The sequence below is a fragment of the Sus scrofa genome, chromosome 1 (assembly GCF_054392235.1).
Source record: "Sus scrofa isolate SSC_HxYL_T2T_F1_AM1 chromosome 1, Sscrofa_HxYL_maternal_Yorkshire_Landrace_v2.0, whole genome shotgun sequence".
NCBI classification, from domain to species: domain Eukaryota; kingdom Metazoa; phylum Chordata; class Mammalia; order Artiodactyla; family Suidae; genus Sus; species Sus scrofa.
The window spans coordinates 22,101,929-22,117,541 of record NC_139383.1 but is presented as its reverse complement, the minus strand read 5'-3'; the positions used below and the strand labels follow the sequence as shown (position 1 = coordinate 22,117,541).

At 40.7% G+C, this 15,613-nt stretch overlaps 1 protein-coding gene across 7 annotated transcripts in view; it reads left to right on the top strand.

The window, feature by feature from the left end:
- Positions 1-15,613, top strand: part of AIG1 (androgen induced 1) — a 252,199-nt gene that overhangs the window by 86,092 nt on the left and 150,494 nt on the right. For all 7 annotated transcript variants that reach the window (XR_014845304.1, XM_021072473.2, XM_021072467.2 and 4 more), the window contains exon 3: positions 11,725-11,826. Coding sequence is in view for 6 of the 7 variants with exons in the window: in XM_021072473.2 (XP_020928132.1) it covers positions 11,725-11,826 (102 nt within the window). In the remaining variant the exon portion in view is untranslated. The remainder of the gene's footprint in view (positions 1-11,724; positions 11,827-15,613) is intronic.

The following is a 15,613-nucleotide window of genomic DNA, read 5'->3' as shown; positions in this document are numbered from 1 at the left end:
TTGTAGCCCAGGACCAAAGGCCCAGACACTCAGTGTTGTCTTATTTTGAGGTAATCCCTCTCTCTGTAACTGAACTCATGCTAGCTAAATGATTATAGACTGAAGTGTAGTTCAGAAAGATAATTAAGTAATTTATAATGACAAAAAAAAAAAAAATTGTCAGGCTACAAGCTCTTCCTAGAGGTAGAACAACTTTGAAGAAGATAGCAGAATGGCCAGCAGAATTCTGGGTGAACTCAAAATCAAGGCCAGGGGTGGCAATTGAATGATAATAGCAGCTGGTAGTCACATTACTATGGTCTGATCCATGCTTTTGCTAAGTAGTCTGTAATGCTGCCTGGGGTGGCAGGGACCCTGTCCTCTATACAGGGCTGGAGACACATTCTTGCTCTTTAATACCTGTAAGCCTCCCCACTATGACCATCACTTTTCTCCTGTTAGCATATCCTTTTTGAGTAGCTCTAACTCATTTGACTAGGCTTCATCTTCCACTGTTCCAGTAGTATTCTGGTCAGGCCATTCTGATACTATACTCAAGGCATCGAATATAGGCAATTACTGACACGCAGGGCTTCTACAAAAGGATGCTCTAATTACTTACTTAACTTCTATTAGATTTGATTTTTCTTGATTCTCAGGTGGACCTTTAAATTCAAGCTTAGGTTAGTTGGCTGTCTCTCTTACATACTTACAGCCAGCTTGTGAATATTCATTTTAATACAATCATATCTAATAACTAGACTATAGTCCCCCTTTATTAATAAAAGAGAAAGACAGAGACAGCAAGAGTTTGATTTCCAGTGATTTTATGACAAAAGATCCAAATTGTTTTTTGAAAAAGAAACTTCTATCAATGCTAACTGATTGGCAGTGTTCTCTAACATAACAAGACAGTCATGTGTGAGGTTTCTGGATGCGTTTAATTCAAATATTTATTGTCACTTGACAGAGTGAGGTGAGCCTTGCTCAGTTTATTTGGGGGTGGATTTCAATTTAAAATGGATCAATTTAAAACTTTGAACCTATAAAGGAAGGATGAGTTACTAGAATGCCAAAACCTTATGAGATGATCTCACCTGTGTGTGACACAAGATAATCGGATGTTGACAAAAGAGCGTGAGACTGGAGACAGACCTGGGTTCTAATTCTGGATCTGCCACTTCCTAATGCAAATTCTGTAAGCTCTAAAATTTGGTATTCTAATGTGAAGATTGGGCTCAACAAAACCTAACTCACTTGGGTTATTTTAAATGACTGTGAAAGATGTAACAGTATCTGACAGATACTGTTAAAATTTTGCTTATGATTTTTGCATGTTTTCATAAAGAATATTTGTGGACACTATTCTTTCTTGTAATTGTTCTTATCTGTTACAGTATCATTGCTACATTAGTCTTAAAAAGTATGTTTGGGCGTATTTCCTTCTTTTTCTCCTTTTTTTTTTTTTTTTTTTTTTTTTTTTTTTTTTGCTTTTTAGGGCCACATCTGAGGCATATGGAGGTTCCCAGGCTAGGGGTCTGCTTGAAGCTTCAGTTGCTGGCCACAGCCACAGCAACTTGGGATCCTAGCCACATCTGCAACCTACACCACCGCTCATGGCAACACTGGATCCTTAACCCACTGAGCGAGGCCAGGGATTGAACACGCCTCCTCAGCCATCCTAGTTGGGTTTGTTGACTGCTGAGCCATGAAGAGAACACCATCCCTTCTTCTTATCCTCTGGAAAACATGTGTGAAGAATTAGAATTATTGGAGTTCCCAGCATAGCTCAGCAGATTAAGAACCCGACATTGTCTCTATGAGCATGTGGCTTGGATCCCTGGCCTTCCTCTGTGGGTTAAGGATTCAGCATTGCCACAAACTGTGGTAGGTCACAGATGCAGCTTGGATCCAGTGTTGCCATCGCTGTGGCATAGGCTGCAGCTGTGGCTCCAATTAGACCCCTGGCCTGGGAACTTCTATGTGCCACGGGTGCATCCATAAAAAGGAAAAAAAAAAAAGAAGAATTGGAATTGTGTCTTTGAATGTTTAATAGAAACCATTAGTGATCCATCTGTGTCTATCATTCTCTTTGTGGGAAGATTTTTAACTCCTGATTTGATTTCAAGATTATAAGATTATAGTCTTATAGGGGGTTTTGTCCCTGTTTCTGCAGCTTAACAGATGACCAGAAAGTGGAATAAACAGTTTCTGTCCTCAGAGCTTCCTCTGCTCCATGCCCTACCCTCTCACAATGCACACCACTTTACTAATCAGGCCCACCACCTCAAGGAGTAAAAAACCTTCACACATCACTCTTCACAAGAGAAGACTTCCACCACTAGAAGCCAACCCCAGGCAACTTGGGTTTTGTTGGTGAGAAAGAAAAGCAAACTTTAATAAAAGCTGTCATTTCCATGTTTCAGTTGGTGGTGAAATAGGCCAGGCAGAGATGCTTAGGACACTGGGAAGAGCCAAAATCAGGGGAACCACATGATTACTATGGTGGTTTCAGCCTGTAGGCACAGGGATGACATAGGACATAGCCCCGGGGAAAGTGTCTGGAGACTCTAGGTCATGGAGACCCAGCTCCACAGGCTGGTATTCTGGGGAAGGGCTTACACCTCAGAGATGACCATCTCAGAAATGACATGAGAGTAGGAGAGGAGCCTGTTAACTAAACTTAGTGTAAGGAAGGGAACATGGCTCCAGAGGGCAAGACAAGGCATAATTATCAGTCAGAACTGGCATATATTCCAAATCAGTGCTGCTTCTGTATCCTGTGGATGTGACTTTGCCAGAGAGAAGATGTACCTGGTCAAATTGGCCTTGTTGAGGTGCTTCAACTTCCATGAATGCCCTTGTTATTAGTGAAGGCATGAAAGCGTCTCCCAGCTTGTTCTGTATTTCATGCTCCGGTCCTATGGCTTTGCATGTTGTGTTAGATCCATGGTTTTCGGTGATTTTTCTCCATATATGACCATTTTCCTTTTCCTTTTGCTTTTTCTAGAATCATTAACCAAAGGTATTTACTCACCAAACATTGAATGAGTTCCTGCTCTATGCCAGCCTTTCTAGAGAATCCAGAAATGGAGTAGTCTTTGGCATTTGTGAGATAATAGGAATACACACACACACACACAAATCTCTGCCCCCATAACTGACACAGGGCTTCTAGAACCTTTGTAAATTCCTAAGTGACAAGAGCACCAGGAATGTCTTTTGTTCTGAGGTGACTCTTGGCACACTTCTGGTTAAGGGTTGATCACCAGAAAGATCAAGTCATGATAAGAAGCTTGAAATTTTCAGCCCCACTCCCTTCCACTGTCTTAAGAAGGGAGAAGGGCTGAAAATGGAGTAAATGATCTATCTTGTATACATGGTAAAGCTTCCAAAACCCCCAGTGATAAGGGATTTGGGAGCTTCTGGGTTGGTGAACATATGGAGGTGCTGGGTGAGGGTGCATCCAGAGAGCTCCCCACTGCTCCCCACATACCATGCCTATGCATCTCTTCCATCTGAATGTTCACCTGTATCCTTTATCATGTCCTTTATTTTTATTTTTTATTTTTTTTGTCTTTTTTTTTTGCTATTTCTTGGGCCGCTCCCGCGGCATATGGAGGTTCCCAGGCTAGGGGTCGAATCGGAGCCATAGCCACCGGCCTACGCCAGAGCCATAGCAACGCAGGATCCGAGCCGTGTCTGCAGCCTACACCACAGCTCACGGCAACGCCGGATCGTTAACCCACTGAGCAAGGGCAGGGATCGAACCCACAACCTCATGGTTCCTAGTCGGATTCGTTAACCACTGCGCCACGACGGGAACTCCTATCATGTCCTTTATAATAAACCAGTAAATGTAAGTAAATGTTTCCTTGAGTTCTGTGAGCCACTCTAGCAAGTTAATTGAATGCCAGGGAGGGGATCATTGGACCCTTGATCTATATATAGCCAGTTGGGCCAGAAGCACTAGTGACAACCTCGACTTGCCACTAGCACCTGAAGGGTGGAGGGGTCCCATCTTATAAGACTGAGCCTGGAACCTGTAGGATCTGATGCTAGTTCCAGATAGATGGGATCTGAATTGAATTAAATTGGGAGCTCTAGAACAGGCATGACCGTTCAGAGTTGTCTAAATTGAGGCAGAAGGGCTTCTTTGGATTCTTGCATCCATGTAAGACATTGGATTTAGACTGCCCCTGGGTAGGGGCGTGGCCTTGGGCAAGGCAGTTCCCTTCTCATGAGGGATGCAGCTGGCAGTAGCCCCCAGCTGATATTCCCCAACATCTGCTGGGTGGATGTCCGGGCCCTGAAGAGGGGATGGGGAGAAGCACTACAACAGTATCCACTACAGTTGATTGTTTTTTTTTCTGATTTTGCAAACCTTGCTTAATTACCACCCAGAGCTTTCCTGAATGCCAGGATAAAGGAGGAGGATCTCAGTGGGGAAACAAAAGTCAATGAAATGAAACCTTTCTGATTAAACCAGTCTTAGCAGTTAAGAATGGAAAGCAGGGTATATGACCTGATGAAGGGTGCTTTCTCTAGCCTATCCGTTCATTGAAGCTCTGGCTCTGCGGTGGGCCAGGCCCCTCAGGTTCAGGACCTGCTGCACCAGTTTGCATGGGCCCGAGGCTACTGTCATCCCATCTCTGTGGCCACAATTCACAGAACACTTCTGGAGTTGGCATTTGCCTCCAGGGCAGTCCAGTTTCTGTATTTGCCACTGTTCTGGTTTTTTCCCTGTCCTTTTTTTGTCTTCTTTTTTTTTTTTTTTTTTTTTTTGGGATCCTAGCGATTTCCTTTCCTTTCTTGTCCGTTCAGCAATACATTTGAAAGTATATTTGTCGTAATTTATTTAGTACCTAGTGTTTCGCAGCAGGAAGGTTTTTCAGTGTATCTAGTCCACAGAACTGCAGAGAGCTAACCCCCCACTGTCTGTACCAAAGGCAGTTTTTCCTTTTACTGCTTGGAATGTGACTTTCAGTTTTATGTGGTTTTGTTTTTTATATTTTATTTCTTTCCAAAATTCTATCCAATCATTTTTATCCTCTTTTCTCCCTCTGTCTTCTCTAAGTCTTAATTTTTCATCTTTGATCTCTTTTCTTTAAGGGAGAATTATTTGACTGCAAATTAATTAATACATTTTTGATTTGAATTGTTCAACCCCCCCCCCCCATCATGTTCAGCTCTCTCTCTCTCTTTGGCTATATTGATGAATACATTCCGGGCTATTTCTTTTTTTATGATTACGCATCCTGTTCTTTCTGAGCTAGACATTTGTGAAAGGCTGGAAATGGAGACAGGTGAAGGCACCGAGTGAGGGCAACTTGAATTTCTGGTCCCCACCACCACCAACCCCTGGTGAAAGGCTTCTCTCTGGGCTAGGCTCATTTCTTTCTCCTTGAATCATATTGATCACAACCCTTCTGTACGGTGACAGGAAGCCTGGTCTTCTTCAGGTGAGCATGAATGAACTATTCAGGCTGGGTACCACAGGCCCCTACTTACCTCCCGTGCCCACATCCTGCTGCTTACAGAGGTGCCGTGCTGGCCCATTTCCACATTTCACATCTTCTCCTCTGACCCCTGAACATGTCCCCAGTGCTGCGATGCTTCTCAGACTTCTTATTCCCAGCAAGGCTCACTTCATGCCCCTTACACTGTGCCACCTGTAGTGATCTCTCTGTTTTGCTCCCTCGACCAGAGAGCCCTCGGATCTTGTTTCTTACTTCAGAGTCTTCCCCTTTCCAGGTTCAGTTTTCCTAATATTTGGAAGCCTGTTGAAAAGAGTGATTTTGGGATTATGGCTATTTCCTACTTCCATTGGTCTCTTTCTGTTTCTCATTCTCCTTATGCTCAGCTGATTTCAAGAAAGAGAACCTTTAGTTTTCTGTCGTGATCTTGAAGTTCAGGGAAGGATTATTTTAGGATGATTGCTTAAAACAGGGAAAGGAGGAGCTAACCAATAGACATTCTAGGAAGGATGGGCTAGAAGAAACAACTTGAAAAGAAAAGCTGATCTCCTCCCAAACAGAAGGACAAAAATATTTGGATAACCTAAGAGAAATTTTAGGTCAATAAATTGAAGGAGGGAAAAGGTATGTGCTTCTATGGGAGATATGATGTCTGACACATACAAGGACCAGCAATACATCTTTATTCATTTATTCAGCAAACGTTTGCTATAAACATGGTGCATGCCGGCAATGGGGAAATAGCAGTGAACTAGACAGAGAAGTTCCTGTTTCCTGAGACTTCACTTTCTCATAAAAGAGCCAGACAAGGAATGATCGAACAATAACAAAAAGAGCCTATCTTCTCCCAGGGTCTCTATCATAGAAAATAATGGAGCAGCATTGAGGCGCCCACGGAGAGGTGCTGTCTAACCTAAGGAACAGAGATCCCAGCCTTTTGACAATGGGAGAACAGTCTTGGCATAGAGGGTGGCAAATGCTATGACTCCGAGGCATATGAGTTTCAGGAGCGACCCCATTGCCAGTTGGAGCTTAGAGAATATGGTACAAACCAAGGTTGGAGATGAAGGCAGGCACCAAGTCGTACCGGCTCTTATAGGAGTTGGGTTTTTCTTCCCACCTTAATTACTCAATCTGAAAAGATAGTTAAGGACCTCAGTGTGTGTACAGAGAGAGAAATTATGAATTCCACCAAAAAGATGACAGTTGAAAGCCATGAAAAAGACCTAACATCTACATGTGCTTTAGAAAGTCTCTAAATGGAGATTCAGATTTTAAGGTAATTTGAGCAGAATGCATTACTCACATTATATAATTATATTCCTCATAATTACAGTTGAGGAATTCTGTGTCACACTTCTAGGAATCAGTACTAGAACCCGCCTGTACTCTGGACGAAAAGATGCTCTGGCGTTTCAGAGCGCCCTGTGCTTCACTCTGCGTTCCTCAAGTTAGGGTATGGCTGTGGGAGGTCAGCCAAGAGGAAAGAACCTAGGACTCAGGATGTGCCAAGTGGGAAGACAAGGGCCATGTGGGAAGACAAGGGGGAAGACCAGGGCCATGTCAAAATGAGGGGCCATTGGAGACGAAGCCAGCTGGCATCCCAACACACAACTTATCCTCGTGCTTCATGTGTTTGGAAAGAGAAATCACAACTGGAAACATGTCTAAACATTACCTCTCAGAAATGGAAAGAATTGACAAGAAGGCAGATCAGGAAAAGGAAACATAAAAGCAAAATAGTAGAGCCCAAAGAGAAGTTAAATGTTTTCCAGTCTGTATTTGGTAAGGTCTGAGTAGTAATAGATTAGTTTTAAAAGGGAAAGCAATTTCCTAGGCTCATGTCAGGTTGAGGCTGAAGACTTTAAAGATGCATTTATTTATTTCCTCCTCCTCTTCTTTAACAGTGGATGTTTGAAGTCATGCTAAATGGCCTTTATAGACCAATCCATAGATAAGTGACTTTTCTCTTTAGCCTCCTTCAGGGCAAATTTCTCTGCAACATCCTTTGCATTCTAATTGGTTTAACTAAACTCTGAAGAATTTCCCACTGATGGGTAAAGCTTCTCCTTAGAAGTGAACTACAGCTAATTAGCTTCAGCTTCTCCTGGACTCCACGAGAGGCTCCTGACAAAAAGAGACAAAGTGTGAATGCAGTTTTCTTTTGCATTTCTTTCCAATCCTGCTGGGGGTTCAATTGAGGCCTCTATGACCAGCTGTAATACAAGTATTTTGTTGGGAAGCTTGAAGGCCTGGAAAGTGAATGTGCTTCTCCCACTTTCAGTTCAAGTACAGTATTCTGGTCCTGGCAGCACAGGAGCAGCAGGTGTGTGCTGCAGAATAGCTGGCCACTGGTCCTGGCCAGAGAAGGAGCCTCTTCACAGCAGTAGGACGTTGCAGTATCACTTAGCCTGTCTGAAAGAACCTATTTTTGTTCCTATCCATGCCCTGATAGTAGAGTTCAAACTAATTTTGGGTCTGCTGATGACCATATCATCAAGAGGATATCAGCACAGGAAGCCAAGAAGCTACCATCTGTGCTGTGTTTATATCTCAGGAATTATTTACAGGGCTGATTACTCGGTTCGCTGTACCTCTTGACCTTCTAGTGTTGCACTAAGAAAGGTGACTAACACTTTCTTCAAAGTCACCTCACTTTTAATAACCCGTATAATTCCTGCAATCCATGGTATGGGGTCAAAGGAGTGAACAAATTGCTTCACCAAGTATTGACCTCCCACGATGCTTTATGTGGTCGGGGCATCATGAATGATCATTCCCGATGAACAGAAGGTAGCTGTCCCCAGCGCTGTGCTGGTAAACGTCAATGACTGGCTCTCTAGAGACAAAATACCTGATTCGCCACATTTGCTGATTTCCATAGTGGTATATTAAGAACAACTTTATAGATTCAAAAATTTAGATGAAGTGGAGAAATTCTACAAAGGCCAAAGTGGCAAAAAGTAACTCAAAAAAAAAAAAAAAATAGAAAACCTGAAAACTCTATGTCTATTAAAGAAACTGAATTCCCAATTAAGTCCTCTCATAAGAAAACTTATAGGTCCAAATGACATCATTGGAAAAGTATATCAAATAGATAAGGCAGAAATTAACCCATCTTACACAAAGCCCTTCACAAAATAGAGGTGGGAACACGTCCCAATTTTATTTTTGGAGGCCTGCATTATCCTATAACCCAAATTAGAAAATGACATTATGAGAAAAAAATAAAAAAACGAACTAGAGGTCCCCGTACTTGATGAATAAAGATGGAAAAAATTCCCTAACAAAATATCAGCAAGTTGAATCCAGCAATACATAAAAATGATAATATATAATGACCAGGAATTAAAGGTTAGTTTAACATTAAAGATCACGCAATATGATTCCTCCTATTAACAGAATAAAGGAGAAAAAATATATGTTCACCTGAAGATATGCAGAAAACGATCTGAAAAAATTCAGCACTCATTCATTATATACATAACTTAAGAATAGGAGAGATTTTTCTCAACTTGAAAAAGGAAAAATCTCCAGGTAAAATCACACTGAAATATTGAAACAATGAGCACTTTCTCTAAGTGAGGAAGAAGGCTCTCTCTTCCTCACTTCTAGTCAACATTGTGCAATAAGAGAATAGAAATTGTAAAGAAAGAAGAAAACTGTCCTCCTTTGTGGATTGTGTACATGTAAAAATCAAAAATAGTTTATAACTACACAAACTACTAAGTGAATTTAACATGGTACAGTTTGCCATGTTAATATACAAAAATCATTTGTGTTTTTAGCAACAAAGAATGTAAAGAAGACATTTAATGCTATGGACAATAGCATAAAAACCATGCAATACTTAGTGAAAGATTTAACAAAAGATGTGTAAGATCTGTACACTAAAAACTACAACATTGAGGAATTAAAGATCTTAATAAAAGAAGACATAAATTGCATTCGTAGGTTGGAAGACTCAATATAGTTAAGAAGTCATTTCTCCTTAGATTGAACGTATTGATTCAGTACAGTCATAATAAGAATTCTAGGAGGAGAGTAGAAATTCATAAGCCAAGATTCTCAAATTTAAATGGAAATGCAAAGGACTTACAATAGCCAAAACGATTTTGAAAAAGAAGAGTAGAAGCATACGGTAAGCAGAAATCTGAGATGGTCCCCAGACTCTGCCCCCTGCTTTCTAGGCCTGTATAATCACCTCCCCTTGAGTGTGACTTGTGATGTGACTTATGATTAAATTACATTTTGTGGCAAAGGTAAAGGGATTTCTACTTACAGCTCCATCCTTAGTGGAAATGGTTTTGTGCCTGTGTGTGGACACCCAAGCCAAATGTGGAGCTTTAGTTTCTACCCTACGGAAACAAACACTTCTTAGCCATCTCTCAGGTCAAAGGATACACACATTTACTGCAGTCCAGGGTCACAAGACTGGAGAAGGAGCCCTGCACAGGCCCTGAGGCATGCTCCTGTCTGCTTGGGCAGGAAGTTCTACGGTCATGGTTTCCCAGGAAGTGGTTTAGAAGAGGAGGGCTGCAGGCTCTGGGTGGAGAAGCTACTTGAACCTGGGATTGCCTCGCTCCTTGAGGAGGGAGGAGGTTCTGAGGGACTGGAACAGAGCCTTACAAAGCAGATCTCAGACTTTTATGTGCATAGGCATGACCTCAGGATCTTATTAAAACAGGATCACAACAGATGAAGATGGGGCCTGGCATTCTGCACATGTAACAGGCTCTCAGGCAGCATGGGTGCTGCTGATGCATGAGACCACACCTCGAGTAAGAGTGGAAGCATGGTGCCCACCCAGGTCTGAGGGCAAGGAACACTGATATTCAGTACACAGGAAGTCTGTAGTGGGATGCACAAACCCAAATTGTGAATAATTCAAAAATTATTTGTTGTACTTGGAAAGAGCCCAATGATAGTTAACCTTAAGCTAATAATAGATGTTTTTGTCTCTTTTCATCTTGCACATTTATCCCAATGAGTGAACATTGCTGCCCCCAAATCAGGATAAATAACTGACCCAACTCTGGTAAACCTGTGTGTTATCTACAGTCACCTATTGTAATTATCATTCAATGTGAATGTGTTTTATGAAACAGCAAGTGTTCATAACATCCTAGGTTTTAAGGGTGAAATTTTTTTTCGGGCTAAGGCGACACGTGTTAACTGACATACTTAGAAAAGAACTTTGGAGCCCTTCTGATGACCAGCCTTGATCTGTTACCACTGGGAGTTTTATAGCAAGTGGCAATAAGATATATATTGTGAATAAAATGTCGGGGCATGGATGACATAAGAAGTAAGATGAAGCTGTTTCTGTTTAATATTTATGCTACATTTTATCAATCTGTAGTATTTATTATTTTGAGACATAACTCTGAAGAGACTTGGAGGCCTTCCTCTGGGATGGTTTGTTCCCTTTTCTAGGCTACATTTATAGACTATTTACAGAAGCATTCACTTTTAAAAAAGCAATTCTATAATGAAGGTTAAGACCTTAGGCCATTCATTATTTTATCTGAGCTGCTTCTCTCACCATTAGTTTGAGGAAAGATAAGATAATAAATTCAGTGCTCTACTTGCTTTTGATGAGGATGTTGCTGATGGCTCAAAATAAACCTCCAGAATCCAGATGAATTCGTGAGTTGTTCCAAGAGAATTGGGAATCTTCCTTTACTTCTCCATACACTCTGCTTCTCTGTGCAGCAAAGCCCCTGCTTAAGCTATACACATTAATACATTTTCTGGAAATGTGACTTTTGGACATTTTATAGCAGTGATTTCAATGCTGCTCATGGTGAAGTAGAAACTTGAGAATGTGAAGATTAATTCAAACCACATGCTGGGTTCAAGGAAAATCCACTGCAACTTCTTGAATGTGCTAACTCTGTACGGTGGGGAATGGGATCCAAAAAACCACCAATGAACTTTTAAACCCTCTTGAGAAGCATCAAACCAACACAATTAGCCCTGGAAGGGAGCTGTTCCAGATAACAGACAGACAGCCTCTCACCCTCACAAACTTATCCTTTTGCCTGAGGGAACACAGTTGAGTGATCAAGGAGAAAAGGAGGGACCCCAACAGTTACCACTAATGGGATGAAGTTAGAACCATCTTTCCAGCTATTATCTGGCTAACCGATTTGTCTTTTGTTATAAATGGCCATTTTGTGGGGTTCCTTGGGCAATAGATAACCAACAAACTGTGTGTTGTGGATAGTTGGGGCATCTGACATAAAGGATTTCTTTTCTCTTCCAGTTCGTTGTGGCAGTGTTTTGGATCATTTATGCCTATGACAGAGAGATGATTTACCCGAAGTTGCTTGATAATTTTATCCCAGGGTGGCTGAATCACGGAATGGTAAGTGGACTAAAACAATGATTTCCTTTTATTAAAAATCTATGAAAGAGCTGTTTTCCAATTTATGCTGGCTGTAGAATCCACCTAAATAGCTATGAAATATTGGAAGATTATGATGAGAGATTATAATTAGAGAAGAACACTGAGTGTCAATACAGAATGTCTTCCCGTGAAATGGAGTCACTGTTAAAAGTCTCTGGTAGATGAATCCACAGTTGATAAGAGGGGTCAGTGACTTTAGGTATAATAGAAGTGACTCATGCCAGGATGGATTTAATGTCTGTACTTTTCAAAGGCTTGTCCCTTGTTGGAGACTAAGGCTTGATCCCCACCTGCACAACTGTGGCCACCCCGCGCCTCCTCTAGTTCACATTGGTGAGATTGTGTTAAAAGTAAACCCTGTTACTTGGAGAATTTCCCCATCGGGGCAGCAGGGCTGTTCCTTGCCCTGGGAGAGCAGCTGTGGGCACCAGTGGTCCTCAGCCATGGCTGCTTGCCTGGTCAGGTTCTGCCCATCCAAGAGCATTTGTCTCTGGCTTCTGGGTCTTTTCCTGCTTTGCAGTCTAATTCTTTCAGTGCATTAGCCATGATGTTACCTTCACAAGTTTCAAATTAAATACTTTGGCTGGTTTGCATGTCACTTGACAAGATTTGAGGATGTGTTTTCTTCAGAGAAATGGTGCGTTGTCTTCCCTTTCTGCCTCCGGAATTGAGCACTGTTTTGTTATTAACTAAGAAGCCTGCATGTTTTGGTTACAGCAGTTTTTAGAATATGTCCCTGGATGCTCTTAGTGAAAAGGGCAACCCATCACCGAAATTATAGGGGAACCAAGGGCTGGAAGTCATGTGTCTGAGGTCCAAAATAAGAGTTTCCCTTCTGCCCCCAGTTTTGGTATATTTTAAGAAAAGCAGTGTGTAGTAACAAACCAACATTATTGTCCTCAGGGGCTTTGATCAAGCCTTTCGTAAGCCAACTCCTCAAAAGTGGTGCATCTCAGAGAATTGGAATTTTCCTTGAGTCCAATTAGAGCCACAATGTAGGATTAACATGGCACCTCAGGTCTACTTGTAAACAAATCACCTGGGTCTCGTCAGTTGAATTTCACCACCTAAGAGGCCTGACATCATGCTTACTCTGCCTCTTTCCAACTTTGTACTTTTCTGAAATATGGAAATGCTTTCATAACTCTCAAGTCTTTGCAATCCTCTTCTCAATGCCCTTCCCATTCCTCACTAGGAAACTTGCTCATCCTTTGAGCTTGTGTACAGTCTAATTTACAAAGCCTTTCCCTGCTCTTGCAAGCCAGGTTCGCTCTTGTGTTGCTTGTGCTGGCATGGCACTTTCATATCTCCATTGTCCATGTCTGTATCCCACACAAAAACGTTACCCAGCTAGTACAGCATAGCAGTCTTTGAACTATGCGTCTCTACCCGGCTGCCACCTGGCATATAGAAGGACCAGTACATATTTATTAGATGGATGAGTAATGCAATAAGCCAGTTCCCATAATTCTTTTCCACTCAATACTAATAACTACTGTTCTTTAAGAATCTACTATGTGCCAGGCTATATAACTTTCATAATGGTATATAAAGAAGAAATTATTATCCCTTTGACAGATGCAGAAACTAAGGCTTAGAAAGTTTCTGACATCAGAAAGACCTTAGCTGAGAACAGATGGTTGCATCAGGTGCTTTAGGTGTACAGTCCTGGACAAGTTGGCCTATTGTCTACATCCCTACATTGCACAGTGGTACCTTCAGGCCAGAGAGTAAATCATAATCTTTGCAGACCCTGGTGCAATTTAATGTTTTGAATGATGAATGGTTTGTTAAGCATATGCAGTTATTAGACCTTAAACTGGACTCTCCTCATTTTCCCTTGATTCACTTTGATGGGTTAAAGTTCTCACTCTTGGAGAAAAACACTGCTTAGAAATATGCCAGGAGGATTTGAATGACGCAGACATTTAGGAGAAGGAAACGCTACGTTAATGAACATGACACATCCTCTCAGATAACTGAGTTCAGTAGATGCTTTCAGTGAATGTTGTCTCTTAGAAGAGATCAGTGACCATTTCTTTGCTCTTTCTCATATTCCAGTTCATGGTAACAGAATTACAAACAAAGAAGTTGCGTTTGGTGGCTGAGGAATGTTTTGCAATAGTAGACAATTTACTTTACTCTAAATATGTGTATAACCACATTAATAGTAGACAATTTACTTTACTCTAAATATGTGTACAATGGGCATAAAACACGATGCTGATTCTTTAGATTGGCAGTTAAAGTATGAACATTAAACGCTGGAATCATGAATACTTTAATTTTTATAAAATGTATAATAAGATTTATGAAATATCAAAAAATTAAATCAGCGTATTTGGCTTTGTCCAAATCTTATTTAAAAGTTTAGTAATAATTATGATTTGTATTTGCTTTTAATATTAATAGATAATTTTGAATATCTAATTATAAAAATATGAAAAAAATTCATTAACATTTTTGCACTTATTTAATATTTATGTTTTGATGAAAACATTTGAATTGTATACACTTTGATTATAATTACTTTTTTTTTTTTTTATGGCCACACTTGTGGCATATGGAAGTTCCCAGGCTAGGGGTCGAATCAGAGCTGTAGCTGCCAGCCTACACCACAGCCACAGCAACACAGGATCTGAGCTGCATCTGCAGCCTACACCACAGCTCACGGCAACGCTGGATCCTTAACCCACTGAGTGGGGTCAGGGATGGAACCTGCATCCTCATGTATACCAGTCGAGTTCATTATTGCTGAGCCACAATGGGAACTCCCGCATTTTATTTTTAATTGATGTTTTAGATGAATACTCTCCATAGAGCTCAAGTTTTGTGAGAATTCCCATTATAAAAACATACACAGTGAATTTGTAAAAAAGAAGGCAAGGATAAAAATTCAGACTGTTTATATTAAATATTTGTAACTTATATATCCACATATCTTTATTTTACCACTCATCTAATCATATTTTTATTTTATTTTATGCAAATATATTTAACAACATAGGAGGATAGAACATATTTTATGTAATACCTTCTAGTTTAATTTGTAACTTTCAAATATTCCTGCAAATGGTTTATGGCCCTAGGCTTGTTTGCTGTTATTGCCTGCTTAGATCTTTGTAACTGCAAGAATTCCAAGAAGTGTACTTTGTTCTTATGTATAGAATCATATTCATTATTTGAAGACTCTCAACATAATTTCTAGGGTTCCAGCCTGAACTGCAGAACTGGGATGCAGTGTGTAAGTCTGTCATGGCACCATTTCGAAAGAATCATCAAGTCAGTCTTGAATTTGCAGCATTCAAACAGGCATAATAGAAAATTCACAGGGTCTGAAATTCAAGGGGGTTTCAATTTTGGTTTACAATAAAGTTGTCAGAAGTTAGACATGTTTCTAACTGAAGGAAAATATTCTATTTCTTCCTTTCCGTAGTCTTCCTCTTCTCTCTCAGCAAGCAATCCTAGAATTTATTTGCAGAAGAGAAGAGGAAATGAGTGAATAAAAGGGTAATACACCCTTACTCTGTAACCAATAGGTTTTCTCCAGGCTCTGTTAAAATAGCACACTCATGCCCCTTCCACCGACGCATGCACGCGAGTGCACACACAAACAGCGTTTTAATTTATTACAATTGAAAATACAAACATATAAAGTATAGCACATTAAAGTGGAGTCAGTTCAATAACCCCAATCAAAACCTCTTCTATCCTTGCCGCCCTGTTTATGTTTGTATTCACAGCA